The sequence below is a fragment of the Chlorella variabilis genome (assembly GCF_000147415.1).
Source record: "Chlorella variabilis unplaced genomic scaffold CHLNCscaffold_4, whole genome shotgun sequence".
Classification (NCBI taxonomy): domain Eukaryota; kingdom Viridiplantae; phylum Chlorophyta; class Trebouxiophyceae; order Chlorellales; family Chlorellaceae; genus Chlorella; species Chlorella variabilis.
In genome coordinates this window covers 1642798-1664631 of record NW_005435084.1, presented here as the reverse complement: position 1 = coordinate 1664631, position 21834 = coordinate 1642798, and the positions used below count along the sequence as shown (strand labels likewise).

Below are 21834 nucleotides of genomic sequence, written 5' to 3'. Positions count from 1 at the left end.
CCATTCCCGATCCTACTGAACCGCCGTGCGTGCACCCCTTCCCCCGTCCGTATAGTTGTGTTACTGGCATGCGCCCACGTACGTTGCCGCACTTTCTTTCTCTTGGAAGTTATTACAAGTTGGCATGGTACGGTTATTGCGTGCAATGAAGGAGGCGCTGAGCTGCATGCAAATACAGTGGGTGGCAAGCTGTGGCAGAGCCTCTCAAGAAACGACGACCTTGCAGGGGGCTGACCGGCCCGGCTCACATCGGCTGAGGTTGTCCTGCAGGGCCAGGGTTGTTGGTTTGGCAGGACAGCAGCAGTGGCAGGGAGGCTGCCACAAAAACCGCCATAGGTATAGACCCCAGGTCCTGCCGCTGTACATTTGCATCCGCTGACCGATTGCGTTTGGTGACCAGCAGCCTACCTGCCAGATGTTCTCCCAATTCTGCAGCCACTCTGCCTTGCCCTGCTCCCCGGCATACCCATGCTGCACGAGTAGGTCCAATAGGCTGCAATACAAGGCAGCGAGCGCACAGGCATGCAGTGGCACACGCTGCTGCAAACGCAGCAACCCCGATGTGCACCGCACACCGGGCCATGCTTCTCCAGGCGGCAAGCAACTCGAGGTGAGCGGTGTGGGAAGGGCGGCAGGCAGGGACTCACTCCATGGTGCTGTTCCGGGCAATTGAAACCAGGTGCTCGATCTCCCATCTCTTCATGATCCAGTACCGCCCAAGCTGCAGCCCAGGGAGGAGCAAGCGGCGATGAGCGAGCAGCACAGTGCGATCAGTGTGGGATGCATGTTTAGGCCGCGGCTAAGAAAGGCCTTCTTTGAAGGCGCTGGAGCTAGTGTCTAAACCCTCCGAGAGGGCACAGGTTCGATTCCTCCCATGTCAAAACTTTGTGAGGACAAACGCGGCATAGCTGACCGGCTCAGCGCCAATCCAAGCCAATTCCTTCGGGAACGCCTAATAGAATCGCCAAGGCTTCGGCACAGGCCTCCCCGGGACCCATTCACTACTAGTGGGGGGTACTGCACTTGGCGCGTCGGGCAGATCAAATAATGGTCTAAAGCTAGACGTTAAAACCGGGAAGTTAAGCTTGTGGAGGCTCTTCCCCACCTTTACCTTTACCTTTAGCATGTGTCAGCTGGGCAGCCTTCCATGCTCTCACCGCATCCTCGTCGCCGCGCTGGTGCTTGTAGTTTGTCAGGGGCAGCTCGCTGGAGGGCAGCAGGGGTTTCAGATCCAGGAAGGTCTTAAGGCCCTGCAGCTGGCCTGCCATGGCCTCGGGCCGCGTCAGGTTCTCAAACTGCAAGCCAAGCGGTGGGGCAGGACCGTCCTTGCATTACTGCCGTGCACACATTGGCTCGCCTATTCTCGTTGCCGAGCTCTTTACAGGCGTAACCAGGCCGTTTCACCGAGCATGACGGCAGGAGTCGAGCAGCCAATGTGTTATGCACCACCAACCTGCAAGATGTGCAGCTGCTCCCGCCGCGGGAAGGCCTTCATCCACTTTTCAATTTTGGGTGCATAGTGCGACCGAGCTTCTGCAGGCATATGCACAGCCAGCCAGGCAGACAGCTTGCAGAGGGTACCGGTATTGCACTGCAGCAGGGCACAGAAACAAGGGGATACGGTGTCTGGGTGCTCACTCAGGCTCCTTCGCACGCAGTGGTAGATGCTTTTTTCCTCCAGATCTGCGGTGCAGTTGGCCCTGCAGTAAAGCAAAGACATGCATGAGGAGGGTGGTCGAACCTGGTGCCAGGCTGCATAGGTTGTGTGCTTGGGGCCCACTTACGGTCGTCCATGCGCAATGTTATGTAGGTGCATGGCAATAGCCTGCGAGATGGGGTCCCTCATTGAAACGACAACCCTCAGCCAGGGCATGGTGGCGGCCAGCCGCTCCGCAAACCAGTCGGCCTCCTGCACAGCACCAGGGAAGCACATCAGTATGACGCGTGCCTGCTGCCTGCCGTACACTCTCGAGCCAGACAGACCTTGCATTACTGCCGCTGCTGCAGCCTGGTGCCGCAACACTCACCAGCACATAGTGAGTGCTTCCTTCAAATGCGGCTCTGGTGAACTGGGACTGCGCCGCCTCTGCCAGGTTGAGCACATCAACCACATAGTGCCGCTGGGCCTCTGCTGGGCAGTCCAACCCAGGCCTCTCGCACTGGTCTAGCAGCAGGTGAGACTCCTGCACACACACATACACACATAGTGGGAGTTCAGGCGGCACCCAGCCCGCGCGCTCCCCAAGGTGGGGTGGCTCAGCTCGTGCTGGGAATGCACGCTCCTGCTCCCTGATGCTGCCGCTCACCTTCTCCTTGGGATGCTGGATTTGAGGATGCTGGATGAGGTGGCTGCAGACCAGGCAGGCGGGATGTCAGCCCATTACCACGTGTCCCGTGGGCGCCGCAGCGTCTGTTCAACGGGTGTGCCAGCAGGGCTGGGTTTGCCGTCCATCAACAGCTGCCCTGGTGCTGCGGTTACCCAATGCTTACCAGTACAGAGACGAGGTGGCACACTTGGGGAAGCCGATCACCAGGAAGTGGGGGAAAGGGAACTGACCGGGCGCCCGCGGCTGCAGGCATCCAAGCGGGGGCTCAGCTTCTACTAGCAGCAGCCGCCTAACGCAGGCATGGTGGGAAACACAAAAGGAAACCAGGCAGGCTGCTCACCAGCTGGTTGGCCTGGCGCAAACACGCAAAGTCGGTGCATGCGCCCACGGCTGCCGTGTACTGCTGCGCCTGCTGCCGCTGCTGGGGCGTGTGGGTCTCCAGCACCCGCAGCGATGGCGACTTGTCCACGGCAGGGATAGGGTCTGTCTTCAGCGTGCGGCACCCCATCAGCTGCTCTTCCAGCTCCGCTGAGGTTCCCGTTTTTGCTGCTGCCCCTGGTGTTGCTTGCGGCATAGAAAGTGGCGTCACAACGGTTTTGGTGCGCAGCCTCGCAGTTGTGGCCGCAGCATCCCTGCAGGCACATATTGTACAGTTGGTGGTCACAGCAGCATGCAGCTGCTATGGCAAACAATGGATGGAGAGTGTAACAGCTGATAGCACAATGCTGGGGCTATATCGGGCCCAGTGCCCAGCCTCACCTGGGGATCACAAGCTGGCTCAGCAGCAGCAGCACGGTGGCTATCAACAGTATGAGAGGCCAATGCAGTTTCTCCACTCTGCAGAGCAGAACACAGCAAGCTGTCGCGTTGTGCCCGCGGGACGGGGCGCCGGCGGCGGCAGAGAATCCCTGCTGCGTGCTCCCCATATCGCGCACCTGGAGTCCAAAAAATCTCTAAATGACGGTATTCTGAGCGCCTGTGCCCTCTCGCGGGGCGTCAGCCCAACCAGGCGCTCCCGAAGCATTGCGCCTGGCTTAACCTGCGAAACACACTTGCTGGCAGCCCGTCTTACATTTCGGAAAGCGGACCGTGACCCACAAATGCCCGCCCCTCACCCTTGCGCAAACCACCCACGCCAAGGATGCGAGATGCGCGATTCAACCAACTGGATAGGGAGACCGCACCTGGCGCGCTGCTTGCTGCTGCTAACAGTGATCAGTCTAGAGGCATGCAAGGGCCCCTGCCGCCGCTCATAATAGGCGATCGGCCCTAGGGCAAGGCGCCGCCAGCAAGGCGCCGCAGCGTGGCTCCTCGCCCGGCGGCTCACTGCCAGCAGCTTCAGAACATCGCATCGAGACAGGGAACCACTGGGTCGCCTGCACTTGCAGCTCACTACAGGAGAGGGCTTGGGGGTTGACTCCAGGCGGAAGTGGGGACGGTTTGTGCCCCTGGCGTCAGACGTGCCCCAGCCCGCGTCCCAAGCAGAGACCTGCAAGGCGTGCAGGTATTGCATGTACAGTTGCAGTACGTTTCATTCGCGTGGCGCTAGCTTCTATTGCAGCTGAAGCCAAGCTCCCAGCTCCAAGAGGAAGCGGCAAAGGGCGGGTGGTGACGTGGCGCCCCAGGCGGCAGGCCTTCCTGCTGCTCTCTCTCGTTCAATTGACAAGCACAGTTGACAAGCTCACAAGTCCTCAAATCCGACAGCGGAGAGACCCACTTCTGAGCTCCCAGTTGAGGCTTGGGCAGTCGGGACGCCGAGTCGGCGCCGACACGGCCCAGGTCTCACAGGGACGCGCACGCTGGGGCAGGTGCTTGTCCGGCCCATGCCGCTACGCGTTGCGGCCCTGCTTCAAGCAGGTGAGGATCGCTTGAGCTCCATTTTCAGCGCATTTTGCTGGTTTTGGCAGCCTTCGTCTGCTCAAAGGGAGATGTGTCCGCCGAGGGTGCAAACCAGCAGGCTGGGTGTGGTGGGCGGCAGCCGCCGCGCAGAGCGGCGGCAAACCAGCCGGCCTTGCACACCTGTGATGCAGAGTGGGATTGGGGCTGAGGTAAAGTTATGTTGTCCATTTTGAAGCCCGCGCTGGCTTGTGCCCTACACTTTACAGGTTCTGCCTCCGCAGCAACCGCAACCTCGGCACAGCCCGTGTGCCAAACTGGCAATGAGGGCAGAGCCAGCGACGTTGCCGCTGCATTGTCAGGCTCCGGGATGACTGCCGCGCTGATGCTGGTGCTGGCGGCAGCGTTCCTGTGGCGGCAGTGGCGCCAGCTGCAGTGGCATGCCGTGGCGCGTCGTCCCTCTGGCCAGACGGCACCCTGGCCTGCAGCCGGCGTGCAGGAACAGCATGGCCGGGGGCAGGCAGAGCAGCCAGTGGCCCAGCCGCTGCAGCAGGAGGCCGATGAGCAGCCAGGGCCACGGGGTCCCCAGGACAAAGGACAGCAGCAGGAGGGAGGTGGCCTGGTGTCGCTAACGGCAACGACTGTGTCGCTGGAGCTCAAGACGCCTTCCACGGTCTCTCCCTTTGCGGCAGCAGCAGCCGGTCTGCAGCCTTTTGCAAGCCCGACGCGGCCTGAGCAGCAGCAGACGCAGCAGGCACCACAGCATGCGCCACGATTGGATGGTCGGCGCTCCCCGCCGCACCTCAGCACCGCGCAGCTGCCCCTCGCCCGGCTGCCGGGCAGCGGCGACAGCAGCAGCAGCATCGGTAGCGTGGCCTCAGCCGTGGGCATCACCGCACCTGACCGTGCCTCGCTGAGCGAGCTGCGTGCTGAGCTGCTGTCCGAGAGCGGGGCGCTGCCTCTGTCTCAGCTTGGAGCCACGGTGCCTGGCGGTTTCTCCTGGGAGCAGCAGCCATCGCAGCAGCAGCACCAGGTTGAGCAGAGCACAGAGCCAAGCAGCTCCTCGCACCCACACCTCTGGTGGAAGTTGGCACCAACAGGTACGCACAGCTCAGTTTGCTGGCCGTGCTGGATCATGAGTCCAGCCCTGCAGAGAAGACGTGCTGGCTGAGGCTGGCCCTGATATGCTGCAAGAGAGAGCCTTGGCTGCGCAGGGCTCGTTGTGGCTCATAGATCCGGCTGCGTGCATTGCTGCAGAGGTGGAGATCTGCCGGCGGCCGGATGGCTCGCTATGGCAGCTGGGCGCAGGCGGGTTTGGGCGTGTCTACAAGGCCATGCGGTTTGGTGTGCAGCCGGTGGCAGTCAAGGTTCTAGCGGTGAGCGGCAGAAGTGGCTGGCAGGTCAGCCACATGCTGTTGGTTCCTGTTGAAAAGTGATGCTTATGCGGCCCGGCGCCTGCTGTTCCACCTGGGCCGTTACCTTCCCGCCCCTGCCTCTGTATTCTGCGGTACAGCCTGCCGCCGAGGCGCGCCACGGCGTGCTGGAGGACTTCCAGCGCGAGGTCCAGCTGCTCAAGGCCTGCATAGACCCCTCCATTGTGCGCTTTTTGGGAGCCAGCCTGTCCCGCGACTTCACCATGCTGGTACGCAGCAGCCAGCCCGATGCTGCATGCACCACACCGCCGCTGCCACGGTGTTGCTCGCCATGTGCAGAGCCAGCAGCGATGATGCCTAGAGACCTCCTGCCGTGTGCTGCAGGTCACTGAGTACTGCGAAGGCGGCACCCTGTCGGCCAACCTGGCGGCGGGACGCATCAGCTGGTATCGGCGCGGCAAGCAGGTGGGTGCGGGCGGCTGGCCGGATGGGCACCACGGCGGGGCATGGAACCTGCGCTGCTGCTTCCTACCATCAGCAGCTTGGGCAACCATGCCAGTGCTTACCATGTGGCCGCTGCGGGCAGGTTGCGCTGGATGTGGCGCGAGGCCTGGCCTTCATGCACGGCCGCCGCCTGGTGCACTTCGACCTCAAGTCTGCAAACATCCTGCTGGACAAGTGAGCGTTGGAGCCTGTTGAGGCGTCATGTCAGCGAGGCATGATGCCAGCAACGTCCTTTGCGCCAGGGGTTGCTGCCATCCATTGCCGCCACCCATTGCTGTGGTGCCTGCTCCCCTTCCTGGGCGTGTGCGTGCAGGCACGGCAACGCCAAGATCTCCGACATGGGCATGGCCAAGCTGCTGGCACATGAGCTGTCGGCTGTGACCGGCAACCTGGGCACCCTGAGCTGGGTGAGCTTTCCGCAGGGCTAGTGCCGAGTCTGTGTGTGCTGTGCTGCTGCTCGCCTATCTGGCTGCTGCCGCCCCATGCCTGAAAGCCCTTTACTGCCCAGCGGCTGCAGGCGGCGCCTGAGATGCTGCTGGGGCAGCGCTGCACCGAGAAGGCCGACATCTACAGGTGTGTGTGCTATTGAGCGGAGGGCAAACCATTTACCTGGAATGGGGCGGCATGGCAGGGCACCCGAGGCCGGCCATGAGTTGCCTTTCCCAACACACCCGGATGCATTGCTTCCCCCTGCGCAGCTTTGGCGTGGTTCTCTGGGAGCTGTGCACAGCGTGCGTGCCGGTGCGGGGCCGCATGCGGAAGCTGCGGGTCCCCGCCGACTGCCCCGCCCAGGTGGCGGCGCTGGTGGATGACTGCATGGAGCCAGACCCCACGCTGCGCCCCTCTGCGCAGCAGCTGGTGGAGCGGCTGCTGCTTGCGCCGGCTGCGCCGTCGCCGGAACAGGGCGCTGGCGAGGCGCCACAGGCGCAGCCCAGGCGTCAGCGACAAGATGGGACGGCAGCACGGCCGCCGCTGCCGCGCAGGATGAGCATCCCCGTGGCAGCCGCCAGCAGCGATGCGAGGCCAGAGACGCAAGCGACGCAGGAGCGGGGGCCACCGGCGCTGCAGCAGCACAGGGGCAGCCTGCCGCTACCCAAGCAGCCTGCTGGCACTGCCAGCTCGCCCGCTATCCAGGCCTCTTGCATCAGGCGCCACTCCTCAACCCCGCCCGAGTACCAGTCAGACGTGTATGGCTTGGGCATTTAGTAAGCGTCAACATGGTAGTCTGCAGCCCATTTACCACATCTTCACTTTGCTGAAATCTCTCTCAATCCTCTTCTCATGCCTTCCAGACATTATGACGAATCCCTTGATAAAAGGGACGCAACTCTTGCCCCTGCTGCTTCTTGCTTGGTCATGCTTGCTGTTTGACTTGCTGTCTGATTGTAGAGTAGCCAAATGTATCATCATGTACAGAACAATCACAACGACGAAGTTCAAAACTTGCCTTGTGGCGGCCTGCCAGCGCCGCCGTCGCTGGCAAATGCAAACGGGGGCGGCGGCATGCACCATCACACAGCTTATTGGAAATCAATGCTGCACAATCCAAACCGTATCAAGTAGCGTGTTGAGTTCAAGTTCCAGCTCCAGCTGACCTTCAATGGTGGGCACATCATCCGGCAGCACGGGAACACCGCCATCACCAAGCCTGTGCACTGTTCGCAACCAATGCTCCTGTCAGGACACCACAATCTTGCAGGTAGACGAGCCCTCCTCCCCGCAGCTACTCAAGTTTGCCTGCAGCCATCCAGTTTATCAGGGTGTGAAGCAAGCTCCGCATGCCCAGCTGTGGAGCGCCTCCCTCCTTCAGGCATAACTAGCTGCACCGCTTGCCTGCCACACCCGCTCCCATCTGGCCAGCCAGTCATCGGCCTCCGCATTGGTGGCAAGCCCATGTTGCATCATCAGACCCAGCACTCTGCACACGGGCAGTGCAAAACATGCAAGCAGCTGTGACTGTAAGAACGCGCGGCAGCAGGCCATGCATCATCACGCAGTGGCGACGTATCAGCTACCGCCCAAAGCGCGGTGGCGGCCCCCGCTCACTCCACGGTGTCGTTCCGGGCCATGCCCACGAGCAGCTCGTAGTCAGCCCGCCTCAGCATCCAGTACTTTCCCAGCTGCACACGCATGGCAGGCACCCCGCAGCGGCAGGGGTTGACAGATGCAGGCAAAATGTTTGTCTCGTGGCGTTGCAAGCATTCGCTGGTACCGCTGGTACCATGCGGCGCTGCTGGCCAGCTGCCAGTCACCTCGTCGGGCCCGCTGCGCTGGTGCTTCCAGTTAGTGAGGGGCAGGGTGCCAGAAGGCAGGCTCTCGTCCACACCCAGGAAGGACTTGAGGTGGAGCAGCGCTCCAGGCATAGCGTCCACAGCTGTGATGCCCTCATACTGCAGCGGCGCACAGCACAGCGCACGGCATCATGCACGAGCGCGGCATGCCGTGGATGTGCACGGAGAGAGGCTTGCTGACAGCCCAACACCAGCCTCCGCAGACTTGCCTGCACAACGTGCAGCTGCTCCCTGGGGAAGAAGGCCATCCACTGTCGAAGCTTGGATGAGTAGTGTGCCCTTGCCTCTGCAGTGCATTGGATGCCCAGGCCTCTCATCAGCTGCTCCTCGCAAGCATGCACAAATGGCGAGCCAGGCTGCAGGTGGGCGCCAGGGGCACGCAGCAACAGCCAGCAGCGGCCGACTCACTGAGCTCCCTCCGGATGCAGTTGAAAATGTTGGCGGTCGTGCAGTATTTCAAGCTGCAGTAGTTTAGGAGACAGGTCAACAAACTACACGCCACAATCCTCCCCAGTGCACACCTGCAAGTGCCCACCGCCATGCTCACTCACGCTCGGCCGTGCTGGACATTGTGCAGAAGCATTGCAATCGCCTGCGAGATCGGCTCCCGCATGCTGATTGCCATTTTCAGCCAAGGGAAAGCTGCGGCCAGCTGCTCCGGCAGCCAGTCAGACTCCTGCAGGCACGCAGAGCAGGGTCGAGGCTGAATGGTGATGTCGATCATCCAATGATGTTTTCTGTGAGCTGCTCGCCAGCCGTGCCGCTTCCAGTCAAGGTAATGGGTTCCTTGGCTCCACGGCAGCCTTGCCTGGACGTAGTGTGTGCTGCCTTCAAATGCCGCTCTCGTGAAGTTTGTCTGCGCTGCTTCCTCCAGGTTCAAAATCTGGCGGCCAGTGACAGGGCACACACAGTAGTGGAGGGTGGGCGGGCATGCGGCACAGGTGCATCAGGGGCCTTGGCGCATGCCCAGTCATGGGGCCCGAATCAACAGCAAGGGGAGAGCAGCGGGCACCTGCTGGCTTCCTAGGCAGCACACACACCTCGACCACATACTGCTGCTGGGCCTCCACCGAGCAGTTGGAGAGGCTGGGCCGGCACTTGTCGGTGAGCAGGTGTGGTTCCTTCAAGCAGCAGCACCACCATGGCGAGTGAGCACCGCCGGAGATAGCACAGCTCCATGAATGGGAGCTTGCTTGCACTGACTCAGCAACACACAGACAGGCGCAATGGCATGCAAGCTGACCTTCAGCTTGGGGTGCTGCACTTGTGGATGCTGGATGAGGTGGCTGCAGGGCAGTCAGGCGCAGAGCAGTCAGGCGGGAGCACGCTAGAGTGCTGGATACAAGCAGGTGGGCCATGGCGCAGCATCCCTGCTGAGATGCGTTCTGCACGCTTCCAGCTCGCGGCCGCTGCTGTCTTGCGTACCAATAGATGGAGGTGGTGGCACACTTGGGGAAGCCGATCACCAGGAAGTGAGGGAAAGGGAACTGACCGGGCGCCCGCGGCTGCAGGCATCCAAGCGGGGGCTCAGCTCCTCATGGCAGCAGCGACCCAACGCAGGCAGGCCGTATTCGCTCGCCACCACACAAAAGGAAACCAGGCAGGCTGCTCACCAGCTGGTTGGCCTGGCGCAAACACGCAAAGTCGGTGCATGCGCCCACGGCTGCCGTGTACTGCTGCGCCTGCTGCTGCTGCTGGGGCGTGTAGGTCTCCAGCACCCGCAGCGATGGCGACTTGTCCACGGCGGGGATGGGGTCTGTCTTCAGCGTGCGGCACCCCATCAGCTGCCCCTCCAAGGTCGCCTGCTCCTCCTGCTCCACTTGCTCCGGCTCATGCGCCTGCTCCACCTGCTCAGGCTCATGTGGCTGCTCCACCTTAAATTTGGCCGGCTCAGCACGGGCGCCGAGCTGCGCCTCTGTCTTCGGCTGCTGCGCCTGCTGCTCCGTCTGCGGACGCTGTTCTGCCACAGGCTGCTGCTGCTTTTCCACACGCTGCTGTGGCTGTCCATCCTTTACCTCGGGCATGGCCTGGTGCTCATGACGCAGGGCTTCAACGCTCAGCAAGGGCTCTCGGTGCGCGTTCGGCTGCACCTGAAGCTCCACGCGTCGCCACATCGGAATCATATCCCTGCAGCAGCCCATGTACAGCAAGCACAGGAGGCTCGCGAGGGAACGGAGAATGAGCAGTCAGTCGTCAGGTGGCGGTGGCAGCCACAGATAAAGCAGCTCATTGAAGCAGCTCTGCGACGGTGCACCACCAGCACACCTGTTGAGAGCCTCATGGACCCCCAAGGCGGCGATTGCTGTGAGCAGCACGAGCACCGACCAGTTCAACCTCTCCGCTCTGGTAGGGGAGAGCTCCTTGAAGCTCTTCAGTGGCGGCACCGCCTGTTCCTTGGCTGGTGTCTGGCTGGGAGGCGCCGCGCCAGTCGGCGCCACACCCCGCTCCAACGGCATGCTGCGGCGCTCCCAGAATCACGGCTGCAAGAATTTAGAGATTTTTCTTTACGTTAATTTCCGGGCATGGGAGCCGAGGTAGCGCTTGGCAGTGCAGATCGTCACAGCATCTCAAGATGAGCATGTGCGCTTGTGAGGCCCTGGCGCGCAAGACAGCGGTGATCACCTCCTATTTACGCGCTGGTTTGTGGGGCTGGCGCTCTCCGCAAGCCACCGAGAAGCTGTCGGCCTGCGCAATCGTCGCCCGCTTCTCCTCGGCCCCAAAAAGCCTTACACGCGATGGCGCGCCTTGGATGCGCGAGTTGAACGCGCGGATAAACGCTGCGAGGGTGAAGAATGCCCAGTCCTCAGAAAAGCTTGTGTACTACACTCGATGTACCGCCGCGCCGGCAGCGCGGCGAACGGCAACGGCGGAGGCTTGGTGAACAAGATTTCAACAACATCAATCAACATGTCAGGACATGTCAGAGTCAGAGAAGGAAAGGGTTATGTGCGAATCTCCCTGCTTTACGTCAGACATAATCCACGTCAGACATAATCCACGTGCCCCTCAGATGCCGCTGCCCACTGTCTCGGTGGCCTCCCCAGGCGACAGCAGGATGGGCTGCCCCTGGTTCACCTCCAGCGCCAGCGTCATGGTCGCCACATCCGCAAAGGCGTGGCCGTGAAACTGCAAAGGGGTGGAGGCCAGCCGTGCCGCGCTTGTGATCGGTTGACAGACCTGGTGTGCAGCGCTGGCCTGCCACACCTTCTGGCAAGGTGTACCTGGATGGGGCCGGGGGATCGGAAGCAGTCCTGGTCGGCCCAGGCTTCGCGCTGGGCGGCAAGGCAGGCCATGGGCGCCCCCTCCAGGTCCACCAGCGCCTTCTTGATCACAGGCTTGTCGCTGCTTGGCAAGGGAGCGGAGCAGCAAGTCGCCATCAGTGGAGGAGCAGCTGGTTCTGCGCTGATGCCGCTGCCGGCCAGTATCGCCAGCTGAGCTTCTGGAATTGCGCACGCTCACCGGCCTGAGCGGCGCTCCATGTGCATCATGGACAGCAGCGGGGTGCCGCCCACGCCCCATTCTGAGGCAGCGAGCTGCAGATCTACAGGAAAAATAGGTGCAGAGCGAACGTCATTGCATCGTGCAACAGCTGAAGAGGGCTGAGAGACCCCCCCTTCCCTTCAGCTGGCGGCGGTTCAGTGAGGAGACACAGCGGCTCCTGAGGGCTCCTGGCGGCTCACTGGAGACGGTTGCCATGAGGCCGGTGCGCCCGCTGGCCACCAGCGTCCCCGCCGCCTGGCCCAGCGCGTTGCAGTAGGTGGCGTCAAAGTTGGAGGGCAGCGAGCAGCGGCCCTCGTAGCTGCGGGCGGGGGCCGGGCAGGCGGGCACAGGCGCCTTTCGCGGTTGAGGCCATGGAAGCTAGCAGTTTATGATAGACATCCAGCAAGAGCCCAGCTAGCATGTGCGGCAATCCTGCTCACCCGAAGAAGTGTGGCAGGGCGGCAAACTTGCCACTGTACTTTCCAGCCACCTTGCGCCGCGCCAGCTCAGCGGCCACCAGCTTGATGAGCAGCTTCTCAGTCTCGATGTGCGACACCTGCACTCCCACGGCCCATTCAGCAGCGCGCCATCTGCTGCTTGCTCAGCCAGGTCTGCACCGCGAGGCGTGGCCACAGGGCAGCCAGTGGCACTGGCATCGGCCCCACCTGCACGTTGCCGTGGGGGTCGCGCTCCTCCAGCAGCTCCGAGCGGATGCCGGGGGGCAGGTGGAAAAACACCTGCGTGGAGCAGGCAAGCAGGCACCCTTCCAGATCATCGCCCGCGGCGGCTGTGCATCAAAGCGACGCAGCCGTGTGCATCTTGCGTGGGGCACTGGCTCCCCAACTCACGTCCTCAGACTCTGGCGTGAGGCGAGCAGTGATGCCGGCCTGGTCAGCCGCGTCCAGCCCCTGAGCAAGCAGCTCATTCAGCTCTGCAGAACAGCACAGCGAAGCGGGCAGGCAAACCAAAGGCACGCGAGCTGGGATTTGCTTGGGCTGTCTGGGAGCCGTGCCACCCCAGCCGGTCCACTTGCCCGCAATCAGCGTAGACACATCGTGCATGTATTCGACCAGGCCCTCCGGTATCAGCACCACGCCGTAGTTTTTGCCCTGCTCCGCGCGGTGCGCAATCATGTCGGCAATCTGCAGCAGCCACAGTGTTGTGCTGGTTGCTGCCCTCCAGCATGGTAGGTAGGCACGAATGCTGAGGCATCAGGTGCAGGGAAGCGCACTGGTGCCACGAGGAGGAGGGACAGCCCTGCTATCTAACCTGGTGGGTGACATCCTTGAGCCCCAGCTTGCGCGCTGCCACCTCCTCGCAAATCAGCGCCAGCTGCACAGCAGTTCTGGATGCCAGCTCAGAAAAGGATTGCCCGGGTGCAGCAGGACGGGTGCCACCTGCCTGGGGGTGGGTCTGCAGCGCGCACTCCAGCGTGACGTGCGAGGCGGCGCGGCCCATGAGCCTGATGAAGTGGTAATACTTCTTGGCCGACAGCGCATCAATCATGATGTTGCCAATCATCTCGGAGTACACCTTGCACGCGGTGTCAAAGCCAAAGCTGATGTTGACGTCGGTGTTCTTCAGGTCGCCTGCAGGCGGGACAGGTTGTGCTGTTCACAGACAGAGCGCACCGCAGAGGGACACAGCAAGTGGCCTTTCACAGGCTGCGAGCTGCAGCAGGCTGCCCCAGGCTGGCAGTGCAACAGACCATCAATGGTCTTGGGAACGCCGATGACGCGGGTGGCTAACCCCCTCCCCAGGAAGTGCTCAGCCATGATGGCGGCATTGGTGTTGGAGTCGTCGCCGCCAATCACAATCATGCCGTCCAGCTGTAGTTGGCTGCAGGCCTGCAGAGCACAATGAACAGACAGGATCAGGTGGGGGCTACAGTGCGAGCTAGACAATCAGCTGGAGCTAACAGCCTCCATCCTGCCCACTTCAGCGGCAGCAGCCAGCTGCTCGGGCTTCTCAATCTTGTCACGGCCGCTGCCAATCATGTGGAAGCCGCCCTGGTTGCGGTAGCCGTCCTGCAGGCGCGAGTTCAGCAAAGCCAGAGCAGCAGGCATTGAAACGCGCCTGAGAGCGCCATTTGGCCGTGTAGCCAGCAGCAGCGCCCCCAGCCCGCCTCACCAGCTCCTCTGCCTGCAGGATCTTGTAGTTGTTCTGCATCACGCCGCGCGGCCCCGCCAGGAAGCCCACCAGCGTGGAGCCCGGGTGCCAGCGCTGCAGGTAGTCGTGCAGGCCGATGATGACGTTGTGGCCGCCTGCGGGGTGCGGGGGAGACGAGCGGACACCGGTGTGCCTGCGCACAGGTGCAGAGCTGCCGCAACCAACACGCAGGGCACCTCACCTGATGCCTGGCCCCCGCTCAGCACCACGCCCAACCTCAGCGAGCGCGGCTCAGGCGCCCCGCCCGGCCCGGCCGGCGCCGCTGCTGTGAGGTGCACCATCTTCAGCGGCGAATTGCCATTCTCGGATCCGCTGAGGTTGGGGAACAGGCCACAAATGACGTCGTGGCTCTCCACACACTCGCGGGTATCGCCCTCTACCACATCGTGAGGCCCTGCAGAGAGTGGCGGCAGGGCCGGCGGCGCGTCGCTCAGCACCGCTGCCGCCGCACGGGCGGCTCTGTGCTCAACCCTAAGCCCAGCCCCCACCTTGGAGCACCCCAGGCTGTGTGGGACGGTAGGCAAGCCTGTCCAAGGACACCTCGGAGGCGAACTTGTCTGCCCCTCCCTCCAGCAGGCGTGGCTTGTCCAGCCCGCCAATGTTGCCTACAAGAAATGCAGCAGACATGGTTGTGTCTCCAGGATTGGGAATGGATTTAAATTTGAGAGGTAGAGTCCGACATAATCTCAATTGCGGGGGGCAGTGCAAAAATGCCAGGCCTTGGCAAAGGCACTCCAAAATCAACACACTAGCTGCCAATGTGAACATGGCAGGGAGTGGGGGTGGGGGTGGGATGCTGTCCTCTCCAATGCACTCCCAAAAATGTGGTCCGCCAACCTTCCCAAAAATCGCATCATGCACAGCAACATCGTGGGGTCTGCGCAGGCCACCACTTGACCCGCCGGCAGGCCCCCGAAAAGCACAGGGCGGGAGTGGGGAAGGAAAAAATAGATCGGTCTGCTGCGACCATACATAGATCTCTCTGCGCAATATGCTTCAATCGTAGTTTGGGTCATCAGGTTGAAAAGATGAGCAGCTGTGCACAGGTGGGGCCAAGCGCCAGGCTGGCGCCTCAGCAATCGTCCTCGGGCGAGCTCTGCAGCAGGCAGGGCTGCCCCTCATTGGTCTCCAGCGCCAGCGTGATGCTGGCCATGTCTGCAGAGGGGCCACGGAACTGCAGGGGGAAAGGGGGTCAGGGGCAGGGCCGAGGGTCAGGTTCCAGGGCCAGGCTGCACCTGTGCATGAGCCGTGCATTGACACGTGCATGCCAGATGCGCGATGACGAGCTAAGCCGCCTGCAGAGGCAGCATGGGAGCCGCCCAGCCAGGCAGCTGCGGCACCTGGATGGGGCCGGGGGAGCGGCACCAGTCCTGGATGGCCCAGATGGCGCGCATGGATGTGTAGCTGGCCATGGGCGCGCCGCCCATCTCCACCAACGCCTTCTTGATCACAGGCTTGTCGCTGCAGACAGGGCAGGACAGGGCAGGCCTCAACAGCAGCAGTGAGCGGGACGGCTCGCAGCGGTGCTGTGCCCACGGCAGCACATGGGCACCAGGCATGCATGCATGCCTCGCCAGGCCTGGGCGAGGCTCACCGGCCTGAGCGGCGCTCCAGGTGCATCATGGACAGCAGCGGGGTGCCGCCCACAGTCCACTTGTTGGCTGGCTGCTGCAGGTCTGCGGAGCGGGGCAGCAGCGTGGGAAGCAGCAGCTCAGCTCTCAGCCTGTACACAAGACCCGCACATCCACGATCCCAGGCTCGCATCACAGCATATTGCTGCTGAGCCCTGCTGATGCCAGCAGCCAGCTGGGCGTGGCCCGATCAAGCACACAAGTGCCAAAGGCGGCTCACTGGAGACGGTTGCCATGAGGCCGGTGCGCCCGCTGGCCACCAGCGCCCCCGCCGCCTGGCCCAGCGCGTTGCAGTAGGTGGCGTCAAAGTTGGAGGGCAGCGAGCAGCGGCCCTCGTAGCTGCGGGCGGGCAGGCAGGCGGGCAGGCAAGGGGGGGCGCATGCATTTGGAACGGCACAGGCGCAGGTTGCTGGCCGCCCCTCCCAGCAGCCCTCCTACAACCGTGTGCCCCAGCTAGCTGCACAGACCAGCCCTGGCCATCCACACGCGTCCCACTAAGTGCTGCAAAGCAGCCTGCCCGTGCCGCTGCCCTGCTGCACTCACCCGAAGAAGTGCGCCAGGGCGGCAAACTTGCCACGGTAGGTGCCCGAGGCCTTGCGCCGCGCCAGCTCCAGCCCCACCAGCTTGATCAGCAGCTTCTCGGTCTGGATGTGGGACACCTGCACGTTGCCGTGGGGGTCGCGCTCCTCCAGCAGCTCCGAGCGGATGCCGGGGGTGAGGTTGGAGAAGAGCTGCATGGCAGGCAGGCAGGCAGGCAGGTGAGGCGTGTGCTCGCTCAGCTCAGCCGCCCGTGTGCTGGAGCGCTGGTGGGGCGCTCACGTCTGCGGACTCGGGCGTCAGGTGCGCGATGACGTCAGACTGGTCGGCGGGGTTGATGCCCTTGGCCAGCATCTCGTTCAGCTCTGCGGCACACGGCGACGCATCAGAAGGCATGGCAACCTGGGGTGAGCCACCAATGCGCAGCAGAGCACGCAGCAACGCTGCCCCACTGCTGCGTCTGGCCTCCCGGCTGGGCAGCACAGCAGAGCGCAGGCATGGCGAGGCTGCCCCGCATGCGCGCCGGCCCTGCTGCTGCCCTCGCCTGCAATCAGCGTGGACACGTCATGCATGAACTCCACCAGGCCCTCAGGGATCAGCACCACGCCAAAGTTCTTGCCCAGCTCTGCGCGCTGCGCGATCATGTCGGCAATCTGCACGGCGCATGGAGCAAGGGCAGGCAGCGATGGTGGTGATGGCTCCCCGTCTCCCTGGCTCAGCAAGCATTGCAACAAGCTTATGTGGGCGGGCTTCTACTGTGGAAAGCGCAGTGCTGCTGCTCAGGTGCCAGCTGTGCTTGCCTGGCGAGTGACGTCCTTGAGGCCCCAGCGGTGCGCCGCCACCTCCTCGCAAATCAGCGCCAGCTGCACCCAAAAACAGAACCAAAGCGCTGTCAGCTTCTGTGCTGCGCGCTGGATTGTTTCCTTGGCTTCTCAGCCAGCAGAATAAAGCGCAGCTCCGATGAATTGCAGGCGCGGACAAGGGCTAGCCATTCCAACTGCTGTTACACAGAAGAGCCTGCCCGTTCGCTTGCCTGGGGGTGGGTCTGCAATGCGCACTCCAGCGTGACGTGCGAGGCGGCGCGGCCCATGAGCCTGATGAAGTGGTAATACTTCTTGGCCGACATGGCATCAATCATGATGTTGCCAATCATCTCGGAGTACACCTTGCACGCGGTGTCAAAGCCAAAGCTGATGTTGACGTCGGTGTTCTTCAGGTCGCCTGCGGGCGGGCAGGTCAGGGCACACCACAGCAGGGTCAAGATGTGTCTAGACCACGGCACCACAGACGAGGCCCAGCCGTCTACTAGCCCTGGTCACACAGAGCGATGCCCTGCTCCACAGACCAGCTCCACAGGTGGTGTGGCTGCCTTGCGCACCGTCGATGGTCTTGGGCACGCCGATGACGTTGGTCTTGAGGTCCTGCTTGAGGAAGTGCTCTGCCATGATGGCGGCGTTGGTGTTGGAGTCGTCGCCGCCGATCACAATCATGCCGTCCAGGTCGTGGGCAAGGCAGGTCTGCATGGGTGTGGTGTGCGTGTGTGTGATGGCAGTGTTGGGGTCATCAAGAAGAGCGGGAGGCAAGGCTAGGGGCTGAGAGTGTAGCAGCGCAGAGTGGACCAGCCTCCACCTGGCAGGAGCAGCGCCACCCACCTTCTCCGCCGCCGCCAGCTGCTCGGGCTTGGCGATGGCATCGCGGCCGCTGCCAATCATGTGGAAGCCGCCCTGGTTGCGGTAGCCGTCCTGCAGGTGGCACAGGTGCGGTTCCATGGCACAACGCAATGAGGGAGCGTCCAGTGGCTGTCTTGGGGCAGCACACGTGCAAGATAGGCCAAACAAGCTGCCCAGCCTGCGCCCTCCTTGCCCTCATCTCCGCCCCCCTCACCAGCTCCTCTGCCTGCAGGATCTTGTAGTTGTTCTGCATCACGCCGCGTGGCCCCGCCAGGAAGCCCACCAGCGTGGAGCCCGGGTGCCAGCGCTGCAGGTAGTCGTGCAGGCCGATGATGACGTTGTGGCCGCCTGCGGGGCGCGGCGGCGTGGGAGTGGGAGGGCGAGGGACGCATGGCGCAGCATCAGTGAACAGAGCAGGTGCCACAGCCGCGGTTTCCATACGCACGCTCAGCTGGTGGGTGCTCTGGAGGATATTCAGGTCCGCAGGCCCACACCCCTGCTGAAGTGCGGCAGACGGGCAGCACTCACACACCTGGGGCCTGCCCCCCGCTCAGCACCACGCCCAGCCGCAGCGGGCGCTGCTCCCCTCCCTCGGAGTCGGGGCCCGGGGCTGCTGCCGGATGCAGGTTGACCATCTTGAGCGGCGAGTGGCCGCCGTGGGCGTTGCTGAGGCGCGGGAAGAGGCTGCAAATCACCTCGTGGCCACCCACGCACTCCCGGGCATCGCCCTCCTCCAGCTCATGCCGGCCTGCACAGAGGAGACACGGAATGGGCCTCCGGGTGGGGTGAGGCTGACTCCGCGTGGCGGCAGGCGGCGAACCGCCGCTGCTGCCAGCCACCGCCAATGTGTGACAACGGCTGTTGGTTGACCCTTCTGCCTCCTGGTGCCTCACAAACGCTGCCCAGCGTGTCGGAGTTGTTTCGGAGCGGGTTTCGGGTGACTGTCGAAACAGCGAGCATGCTCGGCCAGCAGCTGGCAAGAGTGGTTGTTTGCGGGCCTGATGGCTCGAGATCGCCATGGGAGGGCAGGCGCTCGGCTCCAGTGCCCAAACGCTTGTGTTTTGGGCAGGGCTGTCGGAATGGGTTGCAGCCCAAGCACGCTGCTGGGGCGGCCCAGCGAGGCACCGCGACACCCCATCCTCTCCGGGGGGGTCCGTGAGTGCGGTGCGGTTGGGTTGGCCTCCCCGATCCCCGACACCGATGCAGAACCCCAGCTGCCTCACCTCGCAGGCAATCGGGCAGCACCGGCACGTAGGACAGCCTCTCCAGGCACACATGCGAGAGACCCTTGCCGCCGTCGCCCCCGGCGTCGTAGGGGCGGGGCTTGGAGCTGACAGAGCGGTAGAGCAGGCCGTTCTCTTGAGTAGCTACTCCCACCATGGTGTGTGCGTCTTCAGGGTGTCGAAAGAGTTGCGTTTCTCACGGTGTGAGCATCGCCTTGGCGATTGCATAGAGGATTGATGCTGAGCTGGCGCCACCGGACGCCAAACAATCCAAATGTTGCTGTCCTCAGACAGGGTGGGAATCACACAGAACACAGACAGGATGAATAGAAACAGAGAACAGCAAATTGGACGGGCAGGGCATGCGACCTACGGGAGGTCGTCGTCCCCGCCGCTGAGCGGGCCGCTGGACAAGCGCCAGGCAGGCCGGGGATTGCCACGGCAGGAATCAGCAGCGGAGCAGGAAGAAAAACAGGGGTGCAAAAGGATTGGGTCTTCAAATTGTATTTTAGCTAGGAGGCAGTGCTAGGAGGCTATGCGGGCCTAATTGAAGTCTCTTGCTACTCGTCACGGTGTCACGGGTCACGGAGCGCGCCCTCTTGCTCACAGCTCTTCGTGGGCATCCTCCAGGGGCGGGTCGCCCTCCTCCACAGACACCTGCCTCCAGGCCAGCATGGCGGGCTGCAGCGCAGGCAATTGAAGCGGCAGGAATGAAGAGCACGGCACGGGTGCGGCTGGCAAGCCAGCAATCAATCTCATTGGCCCAACTGGCTCATCAGTGGAAGTAATGCCTGCCAGAATTGCCCATGCACTGATGCAGCGGACATGCTGCATAGCGCTAGACACAGCGGCAGAACAGCCGCAGCTCCGGGCCGCCCGCAAGTGTTGCAGGCCCTGTGCCGCCACCACCCAGGTCACCTTCTCCCACTGGCTGGCGCTGGTGCCCTCGTTGTAATAGTAAGTGCCCTTGCCTGCACGCCACGCGGAGGCAGGGCAGCCAGGGGCCCCAGCATCAACCCACTGCTGCTCCCAGGCACCCACATCCAGGCCAGCCCAAGGCCCAGAGGGCCCGCTTACCGTCATTGTCCTCCACCTCTGTCCATTTCAGGCTGTCGGGCTTGTCCCAGCTCGTCTCCTTGGTCTCTGCGGGCACAGAGGACGTGTGTTGTAGGGGCGCAGCAGTTCGAGGGCGGCAAGAGCACAAGAGACGCTCAACAGCGCTGGGTGTGCCCAGAGCGGTCATTTTTCCTAAGGAAAGCGGTGCCTGACACCATACAAGTGCCCTGCAGCATGCATGGTCTACTGCTCGCTCGCAGCAAGGGATGCATAGGCAGGTGCCCTGCCCCAAGGCTCGCACCGGGGTCGACATAGTACACATCGCCGCTGCTGGGATCGGTGTACTCGTACTCGGGCTTACTGCGGGCATTGGGTAGAGGGCGCAGGCAGGGTAGGCGGCGGAGGAGGGAGGGGAGAAGCAGCCTTGCAGCATGGTGCGGAACACGGCAAGGTGGAAGGGCTGCGCTGTGAAAGCGGCGCCGGAATGGAGACTCACGCCCACTGAGACTCGGCCGTCACATCGTTGAACCTGCGCACAGCACGCAGCGGCAAAGCAGGGCGTGTTCTGGCAAGAGGTGGTGAGGCGGCCCCAGCAAGGCGGGAGGCGGGAAGGACCAGGGCCAGCGCCCCGGCCCCATGTCTGGGATGCGCACCCACCATTGTGCAGAGCTGCATGGTCCATTGCAAGCACGGTGCGAGGCGCAGCGTCTGCATGCCTGCCGCCGATCACCCCGTTCTCACCAGTAGTGCGTGCGCTCCTCAATCGGCCCCAGATCTTCCTCCTGGAGCTCAGCTGTTTCAGCCAGGTGTATGTCCACCTCATCTTGGGCGCACGCACCGATGAGGATGGCGCAGGCCAGCGCTAGAAGCAGCCACTGGGCCTTCATCGTGGTTTTAGCTGCTCAGATAATTCGACGCACGGATGAGAAACCCGGTTGGTTGCCTTTCAAGGTGGGCTGTCTGTACCTGGCGTACCGCCGCCGTCACCCGTGCCCGCCTTCGCCCGTGCCCGCCACACCAGCAGTTCCCTTGAATGCTGTCCCCTGATTACAGCGGCAGACTTGGTGGCCAGCAATGCCACACACGCACGATCTCAGGAACATGCTGGGAGGAGAACAGGTGCGGGTGCAGGGGTCTGGCACCGCTCTCACGACGGCAGCTTGATTCTGGCCTGCGGCTGCGCGGTGGCCGCCCGCCGCTGCGCCTGCACCAATGCCTCCTTGAACATCCCCTTGAGCTCCTTCTTCTGCGTCCTCGCCACGCGCTGCGCCTCCTTCACCGCCGCCTTGCGCGCCCGCTTCTCCTCTGCCGTCTCGTCCTTGCGACGCTCCAGGGCCGCAGCATGCTCGCTGTGCTCCTCCTCTCCCTCTTCGCCCTCGCCGGCACCGCCTGTTCTGGTCATGCTGCCGCCTGATTCGGGAGCCGCGCCAGCACCACGCCGAGGCAGCACGCCCATGGGTATGCCCCTGGCATCCAGGCGGATGAGGGGGCGGGCAGCGCCCGGCGCCGCATCGCCGGCCGCCGCCTCGGACCCGCTGCGCCGCCGCCGGCTGCGTGGCTCCGAGATGCGGCCGGGGTGGTTGTCCAGGTTGGAGCGCAGGCTGCAGACGGAGCAGGCCAGGCAGGGGAGGGCAGCGCAGGGCAGGGTGGGAGGATGGGTGGCAGACGAAGCCACGACACACGCCTGCCGCCAGCCAGCCAGCCAGCCAGACAGACAGACCCCCTCCCACCCACCCA

General features: G+C 63.2%; 6 protein-coding genes across 6 annotated transcripts; 1 reads left to right on the top strand and 5 right to left on the bottom strand.

The window, feature by feature from the left end:
* Window positions 1-204: 204 nt before the first annotated feature.
* CHLNCDRAFT_142285 (hypothetical protein) lies at window positions 205-3351 on the bottom strand (the record flags this gene model as incomplete). The annotated part of the gene is made up of 13 exons (XM_005850088.1): window positions 205-264; window positions 409-493; window positions 648-721; window positions 1158-1295; window positions 1454-1533; window positions 1639-1700; window positions 1785-1909; window positions 2028-2183; window positions 2307-2349; window positions 2491-2570; window positions 2668-2959; window positions 3087-3164; window positions 3263-3351. The coding sequence occupies 13 exons, from the start codon at window positions 3349-3351 to the stop codon at window positions 205-207; spliced, it is 1362 nt and encodes a 453-aa protein (XP_005850150.1).
* A 674-nt stretch (window positions 3352-4025) lies between these two features.
* CHLNCDRAFT_57116 (hypothetical protein) lies at window positions 4026-7468 on the top strand. The gene is made up of 9 exons (XM_005850335.1): window positions 4026-4184; window positions 4433-5263; window positions 5421-5539; window positions 5677-5805; window positions 5921-6001; window positions 6123-6214; window positions 6354-6447; window positions 6558-6613; window positions 6739-7468. The coding sequence occupies exons 1-9, from the start codon at window positions 4151-4153 to the stop codon at window positions 7244-7246; spliced, it is 1944 nt and encodes a 647-aa protein (XP_005850397.1). The 5' UTR covers window positions 4026-4150; the 3' UTR covers window positions 7247-7468.
* Window positions 7469-8082: 614 nt separating this feature from the next.
* On the bottom strand, window positions 8083-10355 carry CHLNCDRAFT_142283 (hypothetical protein; the record flags this gene model as incomplete). The annotated part of the gene is made up of 8 exons (XM_005850087.1): window positions 8083-8160; window positions 8293-8430; window positions 8547-8687; window positions 8900-9007; window positions 9372-9452; window positions 9575-9617; window positions 9757-9836; window positions 9945-10355. 8 exons carry the CDS (start codon window positions 10353-10355, stop codon window positions 8083-8085), a joined length of 1080 nt encoding a protein of 359 aa, XP_005850149.1.
* A 782-nt stretch (window positions 10356-11137) lies between these two features.
* CHLNCDRAFT_34452 (hypothetical protein) lies at window positions 11138-19231 on the bottom strand. The gene is made up of 25 exons (XM_005850086.1): window positions 19042-19231; window positions 18351-18566; window positions 18033-18166; window positions 17801-17890; window positions 17527-17665; window positions 17182-17369; window positions 16949-17011; window positions 16693-16801; window positions 16431-16513; window positions 16155-16342; window positions 15832-15950; window positions 15575-15656; window positions 15321-15441; window positions 14469-15154; window positions 14162-14374; window positions 13942-14075; window positions 13520-13838; window positions 13081-13400; window positions 12845-12953; window positions 12660-12742; window positions 12477-12548; window positions 12252-12367; window positions 12012-12130; window positions 11553-11872; window positions 11138-11457 (listed from the first exon to the last, which is right to left on the bottom strand). The coding sequence occupies exons 1-14, from the start codon at window positions 19196-19198 to the stop codon at window positions 15053-15055; spliced, it is 1791 nt and encodes a 596-aa protein (XP_005850148.1). The 5' UTR covers window positions 19199-19231; the 3' UTR covers window positions 11138-11457; window positions 11553-11872; window positions 12012-12130; window positions 12252-12367; window positions 12477-12548; window positions 12660-12742; window positions 12845-12953; window positions 13081-13400; window positions 13520-13838; window positions 13942-14075; window positions 14162-14374; window positions 14469-15052.
* A 179-nt stretch (window positions 19232-19410) lies between these two features.
* On the bottom strand, window positions 19411-20984 carry CHLNCDRAFT_142280 (hypothetical protein; the record flags this gene model as incomplete). The annotated part of the gene is made up of 7 exons (XM_005850085.1): window positions 19411-19447; window positions 19649-19722; window positions 19960-20012; window positions 20119-20184; window positions 20399-20457; window positions 20594-20626; window positions 20839-20984. The coding sequence occupies 7 exons, from the start codon at window positions 20982-20984 to the stop codon at window positions 19411-19413; spliced, it is 468 nt and encodes a 155-aa protein (XP_005850147.1).
* Window positions 20985-21244: 260 nt separating this feature from the next.
* CHLNCDRAFT_142279 (expressed protein) lies at window positions 21245-21553 on the bottom strand (the record flags this gene model as incomplete). The annotated part of the gene is made up of 1 exon (XM_005850084.1): window positions 21245-21553. The coding sequence occupies one exon, from the start codon at window positions 21551-21553 to the stop codon at window positions 21245-21247; it is 309 nt and encodes a 102-aa protein (XP_005850146.1).
* Window positions 21554-21834: the final 281 nt, after the last annotated feature.

Bases quoted from the DNA above. Each gene is read 5' to 3' on its own strand.
- CHLNCDRAFT_57116 (XM_005850335.1), top strand. From the start codon at position 4,151: ATGCCGCTACGCGTTGCGGCCCTGCTTCAAGCAG. The intron at 5,540-5,676 runs GTGAGCGGCAGA...TCTGCGGTACAG, and splicing joins TGGCAGTCAAGGTTCTAGCG to CCTGCCGCCGAGGCGCGCCA. The intron at 6,215-6,353 runs GTGAGCGTTGGA...GTGTGCGTGCAG, and splicing joins GCAAACATCCTGCTGGACAA to GCACGGCAACGCCAAGATCT.
- CHLNCDRAFT_34452 (XM_005850086.1), bottom strand. From the start codon at position 19,198: ATGGTGGGAGTAGCTACTCAAGAGAACGGCCTGCTCTACCGCTCTGTC. The intron at 17,891-18,032 runs GTGAGGGGGGCG...TGCCACCTGCAG, and splicing joins TCCTGCAGGCAGAGGAGCTG to GACGGCTACCGCAACCAGGG. The intron at 16,514-16,692 runs GCGAGGGCAGCA...CGTGTGCCGCAG, and splicing joins CGTGTCCACGCTGATTGCAG to AGCTGAACGAGATGCTGGCC.